The following is a 10450-nucleotide window of genomic DNA, read 5'->3' as shown; positions in this document are numbered from 1 at the left end:
TGCTATTCTCTAAAGGGGAGGTACAGTCCTGGCCAAACGAATCCACCCAGTCGGTTAATTTACATATACAGTCAAGTGGAGAGTGAAATCTTACTTGAGGGAAATTCAACAGCAATGTTTATAAATGTGATTTTTATAAGTGTCCCATTTACCACCAACTCATGATATAAAAAGTGTCGAGTCATTTAGCGCCCACGTGTTAAAATCAGGTTTAATTTCATACATTGTATTAAACACTGACATCGCTGACTTTAGCTTTAAACCGAACGTTTAAAGATTAAGACAATTATATCATATGAATGGGCTTAATATTGAAACGAACCAGACAGTTAGTGATTTATGCCCCGTAATGCCATAGTTTACTATGGTATTAGAACTTATCTACGCAATCGCGCGCTAAAAATTTAAACTAGGGGTTTTTCACATAAATAATCGGCGGTAACGTGAATTCTAAAACATAAATTAACATTTCCGACGTTGATTTATTCGCACATTGTATCTCAAAACTAAATTTCCCAAAAACAGAAACGTGTTGAAAATTTTTCCAAGTTTTATTTGTTTTACGTTTATTAAGCTGTTTTATCAAAGCTGTTCAAAATATTATTACTTTACCAAGCGCTATTATGCAAATGTTTTTACGGACGCTTTTTTTCTCATTAGAAATCTAGCTTCTAAATAAATATTTCTAAACGTAGGCGTGTTTTAACAACTGACTTTGTCTTTTTTAACTTCGCTAGTATTTTGTAAATGGACAAAATACAAGTTTTATAGAACTATGGGGTAAGATGGGACACCTTTAGAACATAAAATCCAAATTTTCCGTTTGACATTTAAACAATAACAATGGTCTATTAGACTCATGAGGATACGGTTTTATAATTCTTTGAATGTTCTTTGTTTACTACCAAATGAGAAGAGAGAATAGAATAAAAAGGTGTCCCATCTTCTCTTATATATATCTTCTCGTTCTTTATAAACTATACCAAGATCTACCACGCCGTATTATTTCCAAGTTTACAACGTATACGTTCTTTTAAAAATGTTTGTTTATTTCATAGTTTATTTTCAGTCATCCTGATTTTGTGTTCAATATCGATGGTAGGCTTGAATACCCCTTGTGGATATACGCTTGTCTCTTGACATATCTATTTTAAGGTTAGAAGCTGGACTTCGTCACCGTCAGAGCGAAGTTCTATTTCTTCTGCTGGTAGGGTGTCCCCTTGTCCGAATATTTAAGTCATGACTAATTTCTCGGGTACAGGCTTGAATAAACACGTCTTTTCTCTTCTTTATAATTCCCGGTGAGCAGACACATTATTATTGACCTATCGCCACCAGTTTCGGTTTGAATTTAAATCTTCCCGCCTAGATTTTTATTGGAAAACCAAATTCTGGCGGTGCACTTTACGACGTGATTTCAGCGTTATGTAGTGTATCGCCATGTAATTAAAACATTAAGCGGTTTATGTTGTGCAGAATAACGTATATAGCAAGTTGCTGAGATAAGATGGTCCCTATTTTTATTTTCGTCCCGTTTAACAGTTCATACAGAATATTTACAGAATTATATAACTGTAGCCTCACAATTCTTAAAACGCCGTTGTTAATTGTAAAAAAACAAATATAATTGAATCGACGCTCTGTTTATCAAGCAACGTTGTCACATTAGGTTAACCGATATATTAAATTATAATTTACATAAATTTGAGCTATGGCTAAGCTGTTTTAACGTGTTTGAACGACTGTGGTGGCGTCGTTATATCCTGTCTTTTTGTTATAAAATACTTTTCATTATTATAATTAAATTAATGGTTGAGCATTATTTTTACGAACCGAATGGCAGTTGTTATATATCGGTGCTGTTAAATCATTATGTTAGGTTTTTACGGTTCTACAGTTAGCTCTAACTCCGCCACTTGGACCTTATGTTTATTTAGTGTCTGGTAGTGTGTTTTATGTGTGCAAAGGTGACTTGAGTTTTTAACTTAAACCGAAAACCTGCCCGCCGGAAATTTGGAAACCTAACCAACGTATATACAATATATGACCTAGAGTTCTAGACCATTCTTTTATTAGACCATGTACATATGCGGGGAGAATTTCAAAGTACACAAACGCAGTGTATGTTAAGCGTTATACTACTGAAGAATAAGATGGATACCGTTGGCACATAATATCCCGTATAATTAATTAGAAAATATGTTAAACTGGCGCCTAAAATTTTAGGTATAGCTTATTAGTTAAACACAATAACCCCTAACACCTAGTGCACGATAAGTTATTAAGATATTATGAAAATTGTTGCCTTGGGCGAATCGGCGTTAAATCGTTGCTGGAATGCCTTCAGTTTCGAAAGTAAAGTCATGTAATTTAGGTTACGTTGCTACGTCAGTCGCCGTTGTAAATTACAGCTACGGAATTCTACCGGTGCGGTTTCAAATGAATGGTGGCTTGACGTTGAATTAAATGACGGTAGTTATATATGCCGTGTTAATAATTATATACGTTTGAAAAAGTGTCGGATTACGGAGCATCCTATTCATGAGAAGGTCCAATAATGCGATGAACGAATAAATGCATGATTGTGATATATTCCACAGTGTTACGGTCTTTAAAATGTTATGACTGGTCTGGATTTTGTTTACTACGGTTTCAATAGTATATGGTATAAATAAGTGACGTTTACGTATCCTTTCGTGGTAATGACAGTCCTTATGTACCTAATTTTCTGTTCCACATATACCCCGCTTACGTGTTACCATGTATGTATCTTTGTGGGTGACAATAAGTCTTTATTTTCCTAATTTTCTACATAGCTGAAAAATTCGACAACTCATTAGTGACCACTGGGTTGCAGCAATTTCCGTTAAACCGCTAGCACACAAACACACAATGGAGACTGCAGTGTCCCGGTATCGCGACACCCAGCACGCGAAAGAACTCGATATTTCAGTCTGAGTGTTACGGATGTGGCTTTTGTGAAAACCCGCTGTTTGCTCGCAAAGTGGATACTCAAGCGCGACAGCATTGTAAAGCTAAACTACGGCAGGTTGTCGGCTTAGTCGGTGAACATAATTCCCAGCTTGACTTGCGCTGTGTGGGGTGGGGTGAATCTTGTGGGTTGGCGGTTAGTATTAACTTGGTGGGGCAACAGTGGCGTTCGTTTTTACTCCTTCGTGTAACTATGGGGCTTGGCTGATATGACACGAGTGTCGCTCTCTCGGTGGCTACGTACCGGCGGACAGCGTGCGTCATAGGTCACGTGACGTCTCAACTTGTCTGGTGTTTGGTCATGCGTGGAGTTTAAGTGCTTTTCAGCGAGCTAGACGGAGAATACCAATATGAACGTGAGGGCATGACAAAAACGGTGACTTTTCGAACAAGCGAGCACAGACATATTGATTTTGAGGCGAAAATAGAAAAGAGAGAAATGGCAGAATCATCTGAACGATGGTATGACGCAACCCCTCTGCTGATATACGAGTACTCATTGCGTAACCGAGTCCAATTGATCAGCTTGTTTAGTTTACTGTATGCTTAGCTTTGGTTGATATAAGAGGCAGTCGTTCTAGGTGAGGTGAATTGGGATTACTGGCCACAGAAGCTCTCATTTCAAGCCCTAGTTAATGATTTCAAATTAGTTAAACACGTTAGGAGCGAAGCGTCATGGCTACGATAATGGTTAGGTCGCCACATAACGGAACAAGACCAACACAACCGTACACTGTTTGCGGCCAAGAATGGAATTTATTGTTCTTGGTTTTGAGAAGTTTAGGAAATAAAGCCCCTTCCTCGGTTTTGTTGCCGCTCCGACAACGAATGACTTAACAATTTAAACGACTGAAGTTACTTGATTGTTACCCATACGTTTACACGTTATCGTTAAAGAATGCACAAGATAATGTTCAGTGCTTATCTGTTGGACTAAACGGGTCATAAAACGCTTTCCCAGACGTAATACACGAAAGAAATTACAATATACCGGTATAAAGCCGACTTACAAAGTTTCCCTCATCTTATGCAATAATAATAATATGGGGAGCTAAAAACGCCGTAAAAATTTACTTTATAAACACGAACGAAACTTGGTCGGTGTTTTGGTTTGTCGTTGTCTGTGAGACAGTATTAGGGAAAGGGAGAACGTGACTTTGAAGAGGCGAGAACCAATCGCTCTCGCTACGCTGGATAAAGTCTACGGTCCTACCTTTTAAGGCGACCTAATTTTGAGCTTGGCTTTCGTCTCGACCTCAGTACTGTGTTGTTATCGTCTACAAACTTTACACGCGCATATCTAGACACTATGAACGCGGTTGAGTTTTCGATTTAAGAATCTTAATTGAAATCTTGAACTCGGTTTAGTCGGTTATTTAGTACTGTGGGTAAGTTGGGATGTCGCTTTCGCCTAAATCTTATATTTCTTGATGGTGTTTGAACAATTAAAGACGCTTTTTATATTTGTAAGAGTAGGGTAAATAATTATGTAATTATTCATTGTGTACCACCAAATAAGATAATAAGACGGAACCAAAGCATGTCCCATGTTACCCCACCCTTACCATTTCGGGTAAACAGCGTCGCTAACTTACAAAGAAAATCTGGCACAGATTCAGGCTCTCAGCGATCCAATGTCTAATCAGTGATCGTGATCAGCGCAGACGGAAAGCGTAGAATGGAAAGCACGTATATGACCGTCTTCTCCGTGACTGCTGTCGTGTCATTGCCACACCATATTGATTCTGTCTGCGACCAGCGACAGTCATGTCCCAAAGCACCCATGAATATAAAATCAACATAGGGTTTGAATTTTATTCAGGTCTATGCTAAGGTGCTACCGATTAGGGTGTGTTTTGTTTTAATAAAAATTAAACATTTACATTGACGTACTGATTGCTTTACAATACACGCTAGTTACGTAGATCAATGTTGTTGGATTTAGTTACGATTTTATATAATACTTTTACGCAAGTTTTTGTACCCGTGTTTTAACGCCTGTCTTTTTGTTGCAAACTTCCTTCTCTTCGCTATGCTTAGTTAATTTGATCTTCGTTACTGTATTCAAAATGATAAATTAAATTTATGTTATGTTTTCCATTCTGCGATTATCACGTGCTTCAACCCATCGCTGTGAAAACTCGTTGAAGAATCGTAAAAAAATGGAAAATCGAAATGAACAATGTTTACCTTTTAAAATACTCATATATTAACTTGCACAACTCAGTTTTAACCTAAGAATAATTAATAAAACTATTTGAACAGGTTCAATGACTCATTTTCGAGAAGAACGTTCTAGGATTTATTGTGGCGGTCAAGTTTCTGCATTTGCGTGAGGTATTTGAATACATTTAATGCAGGTATGAAGTTACTTACAGTCACTTCTTAATTATTGCAAGTGGGTTAATAAAATATGAGGAAAATACCGATTTGCATACAAGCTACAGTTAAGATTGGATTACATTTCCGCAAATTAAAACACAAACGTAAGAACGAGGCCTGCGTTTTATATTGGTCGTTACTACCATGATTTGGTTCGCATATAACGGCAGTGAATATATAGTAGAATGGGGGTAGATGGGACACCTTTTAATTTTATTTTCTCGTCCTATTTGGTAGTTAACAAAAAAAATTTAATGGGTTATAAAACCGTATCCTCACGATTAACATTAACCGTTGTTAATTGTTCAAAACACGATCAGGATATTTGGATATTATGTGCTAAAGGTGTCCCATATTCCCCCACCCTACTACATACAACCATACATGGTGTCTGCTATCTTCTCTTGACGAAATAGTGTGTAACGTATAATCTGTATACTGTATAAACATTCACCCATAAACGTTATACAATCTGCTCTGTGTTTCATATCTGCAGATTAGAGTAAGCAACGATACCAGGCACAACATAGCGCGGCTCTGGCACCCACGTATTCGATCTTGCGAGAGATAAAGGACATCTCAAGCTCGGGTTTATGGGTGTTGGACCAAGCGGTAGAGCACCTGGATGAAGTAGTAGCACTTTGTATTACGATATAGGATATAAAATAATCCCCCTCAAAGTTACATGCGTGATGACTTGTAAGCAGGCACGAGGTGTATGGGCACACCCGTGATATAACGACCGCCGTTGCCCCACCACGCGAGGATAGATAAGTTACATTCATTCATATAATTTCTGTATTTATAGCATTTATAGAAAACATTGGGTGGGAACGAATGATCATTGGATTTGTTTCCAATTTAATAAAAAAAATGTACGTCATCCTTTCTCGGAAAAATGCTTCACTTTGTCTTTTAGCTTCAAAGTGCAATGATGGTGGAGATAAAGAATAAAGTCTTATCAGTAGAAAAAAAGACATTTGTCAGCTATTCGTGGCTGAGGTAGTTGGTTGTATTGTTTCCCTTGTGTAATGTTAACTATACAGCCCGCTAGCTTAACCATGGTTGCTAACTATCCACGAATAAAAGCTTACTGTGCAGCACTTGTTATCTTATGTGGAATTTACCAGTTGGCTGGCGGTGTCCCTGAGACCCTAAAACGTGAGACGGTTTCACGTATTCGGCTCTCAGTACATTTACACGACCGACAATTCGACAGAATTCCAATCTTGTATATACATTTTGTGAAATAAATTGATGAAACATGCAAATTCTGTTGTCTGTCGTGTACTTTCCCAATATGCAAAGCGAGAAAGTGCAGTTAACCATGAACTGTTGCAGAGCGACTATGTATCGCGTTTCATGCAGCGAAAAGTTGGACGTCACCAGACATTCACGGTTTTAAAAATCAGGTTACTATAAAATCGCCAAAGATACAAAATAGATAATAATGATCTATATTAATATACAATGCCTTTGCTTACGTCATGTTCATTCAAAATGCTTGTTCACGCAGTAATTTGTCTTTAGCACACACGTAACAAAATGAATTAAACACACCGATACTTTGATACAACCTAGTTGTCTACATTATCTTTACGAGCGTTGTAATGCATTAAACAAATGTTGGTTTGATAAGTTAACTAGAATTTTGTCACGAAGTGGTAATCCTTATCCCCGCGAAACAGGCGCTCTAGCACAGCGTGTGGCGTGTCACTATGGTAACATGAGCCGCCTACTAAAGTGAAAGTGTATAAATTAAAAGCGTTGTTTTTCCACTAAAATTATACTGGACTGGCTTTTTACCGGCTATCAGGTTTAAGTAACGCTCGTGTGATTTTTGCTGATTAGGTGAGATTGCTTCAAGAAAATGTCATCGCACTTTAGTGCTAATCAGGTTGATATAACAATTTTAATTTAATAAATCCGTATATGGTTGATGTTGTGTGAAAAATTGGTATACATAGTTTTATTTCAAGCTGTATTGTGTGTATTTTGGTATGCCATAACACAATGTGCCACCCAATAAAATAAGAGTAGCTTAAACCCAGTGGTCCTTTATGAATTGTCTAAATAGTCTGTTATACAATAAAAAAAGTTTTTCAATAAATTACTCACAAAGTTACATGCTCATAAGCTGGCACGGGTGTATTTGAAACAAAAAGTCTCTGTTTTAATTTCCTGCCCCCGGCACAACAAAATAAGTTAAATTACTTTCATTCATCTATAGTATGAAGATGCATTCAATCCAAAAAAGTTGATAAACTGGACCGTGCCAAGGAAACACAAAGAAAGACCTAGCACCCTGGAAGGTTTCACACAAATCATTGCAAATGACCGGGGACATTTAAAACCAGGGGTCCCAAAATCGAAGGAATCTCCTTGGGGGACATTTATGGGTAAGTTGGTGGTTATAGAATATTTTTATTGCTGTTTTTATTTTTAAATATTTTAGATACGATGCAACTTTTGTGTGCCAACTTGTAACTTATTTTTAGTTACAAACCTTATGTATAAATAATTACCCTCACTAACTAGTTTTGTAAATACCAGTGCACCTAGTAATGTATTAAGCTTGCATTCCCAGTAATGTGACAGGTGTTCTTGGGCAAGACATTAGTTGCTTCAACCAAGTAGTTCCTCATGAATTGTCCAAATTATCAGCTAAATGACAAACTATTATACAAACTTATATATGGTTTCTAATAAGTACAAAGTACCTGTGTTATAATGAACATCGTTGTCACACCATAGAAGGATATATAACTTACATTCATTCAATTCTTTCACAGGTACATGGGACATGCCACGAAACATTCCTCCAGCCCGACCTTCCTACACAGCGAGGTCCAACAGAGCAGCTTCCAACCTTCTACAGTTTAAAGAAAGCTCACCACTCAACACTGCAGTGAATGGATACAAAGAGTTTGGACCAAAAAAGTCAATAAAGGTAATTTATATTTAAATACATGGTAACTTGGAAGTGGGCAATAGATGTGTGAAACAATAAAACAGTTTATGAAGACTGTACTTAATGAATAGATTACATTTATTTATTCAAATTTTAGAATTTTCTTGCAAATTCTTAGTGTGTGTCATTAAACTCATTACACAGCTTGTCTTATACTTAAAAAATGCAAAGGTGTACGAAACATATTTATCAATGTGTAGTGGGGCATTTTTTATGGATGGCTGACAAAAGACAACTTATAAACAACCACTGGGGAGCAATTACAGTTAAGTGTCTTTTCCTAGGCTGCATATGCCCAATAGCAGCAGCATTAAGCCATGAGCCAATATTCTTTCAGGCAGATGCACTAACCACAGCGCCACAAATTTCAAGTTTTGAATTATACTATTAGAAATACATTATTCTCCCACACCATATCATACCATTAAATGATTGGTCTACATGCAGGACACAAAGAAGGAATCACCAGTTGAAAGACCTTCAGCTCCCAGTCCCCCAAAATCAAAGTCACCAATTCAGGAAGCAATTGATCCTTCTGCTGGTGTGAAAGAGCAAGTAGAACAACGGTAAGTGATTTATTTTATGGTTAACCCAAGGATACTGGTTTTATGACTCACTTCTGCTGGTTGGAATGAATCTCTTCAACCCATGGTGGCTGATGGGTTGTCCAGATTTAGAAATATTCCAATTTTGAAGGTATAAACATTAATCAGTATACAAAGCCTAGCCTGTGGTTACCACAGTTTATAGTTTGCAAAAAGACACTCATGTTATAATCACCTCCCAAAGTTAAAAATGACGATTTCCTGTCATATTTGCAAAAGTGTTTTTACGTTAAAATAAAGAATCTCCACACTTAATAAAACTAAAAGCTTTAAATTTTCGTTTAATTAAGCTAATTCTATCACTAACATTACCACTTTATGTACCAGTGTTTCTTCAAGACACAGTGAAGCTCGTTCTCTCCCACCTACCCCTGTGTCTGAGAAAGCAATTTCTCGCACCCAATCTGTGACCTCAATTAAAGAGAGAATACTAACCCCTGACTCAGGTGGGTTTAGTGAACAAAAATACCAGAGCAATTTGATTATAAAACATTAATACTGTGGGGTAAAAATAAGAAAAATACTGTTGGCATAAACACATAATATCCCATATTTTACTAATCACATTTTAAACAATTAACAACGTACTGTTGGGAGTCGAGAAGATACAGTTATATTAATCTGAAATTTTCTTTGTTTACCAACAAATGGTTCTTTTACTGTGTGTGCTGGGTAATGAGCCAACTCTGTTCTAATTCTCAGGCCCAATGAGATGCCTTGCTGTAGGACCTCACGCATGTAGAATAGAATATATAATTTAATATCAACCTTACTGTGTTTTGATGATCAATGTTTTCCAGGTCGCCCAGAATCAATTGCAAGTTTAAGATATCAGAAATCACCAGAAGTTGAAATATGTTAACAAACTTGTCCACTTTGTTATTTTAATGTACAGATCCTACACATATTTTCACATTAGCAATAATATAATTATGTACAGCACTTTTTATTAGAAACTGACATACCTTAGGGTCATGTATAGTTTTATCAACACATATACCTTATTATTCGTTGCTGTATAAAAGTTGCTAATGTAGTCATTCCTCATATGTACAGTTATGTCATCTATGTATCCATGTAGATCTTCAACCCAATATTTTCACTGTATTTCAAGTAGCACTTCTCTCACTCATTGTGTTTATGTCAGTAAAATTTATCAGTCTTTGTAAAATTGTGGCACTTACTTTATCATAGACAGTTAAATTTAATTTCTGAAATGAAATGGATTAAGTAATTTAGTAAATACTAGAAGAACAGAGTGAACTTTAAATTAACCACATAATTTTAAAAAAGGTTCTTTAGATAAAAGGGGAATAAGTTTGAACCTATTTTTCTGTTAATAATATTGTTTTTACCTATGAATGTTGGTCTATTTTCCTATTATTCAAAACTGGCAACAGTCAAAACTGGCAAATGTAACCAAACGATGTAGGATGAAACAAGTACTATGAAAATGAACAATGAAACTGTAAACGTGGGGCTACTTTACACAATATACAAC

The 10450-nt window shown here is 36.5% G+C and overlaps 1 protein-coding gene across 1 annotated transcript; it reads left to right on the top strand.

Moving 5' to 3' along the window:
- The first annotated feature begins 7088 nt into the window (after positions 1-7088).
- Positions 7089-10120, top strand: LOC149729451 (protein Flattop-like). The gene is made up of 6 exons (XM_089887320.1): positions 7089-7270; positions 7604-7772; positions 8166-8323; positions 8792-8910; positions 9277-9395; positions 9750-10120. Exons 1-6 carry the CDS (start codon positions 7244-7246, stop codon positions 9809-9811), a joined length of 654 nt encoding a protein of 217 aa, XP_089743446.1. The 5' UTR covers positions 7089-7243; the 3' UTR covers positions 9812-10120.
- The last annotated feature ends 330 nt before the right edge of the window (positions 10121-10450 follow it).

The sequence above is a fragment of the Ciona robusta genome, chromosome 10 (genome assembly GCF_009617815.1).
Source record: "Ciona robusta chromosome 10, ASM961781v2".
NCBI lineage: Eukaryota > Metazoa > Chordata > Ascidiacea > Phlebobranchia > Cionidae > Ciona > Ciona robusta.
This window is presented reverse-complemented; position numbering and strand designations above follow the sequence as displayed.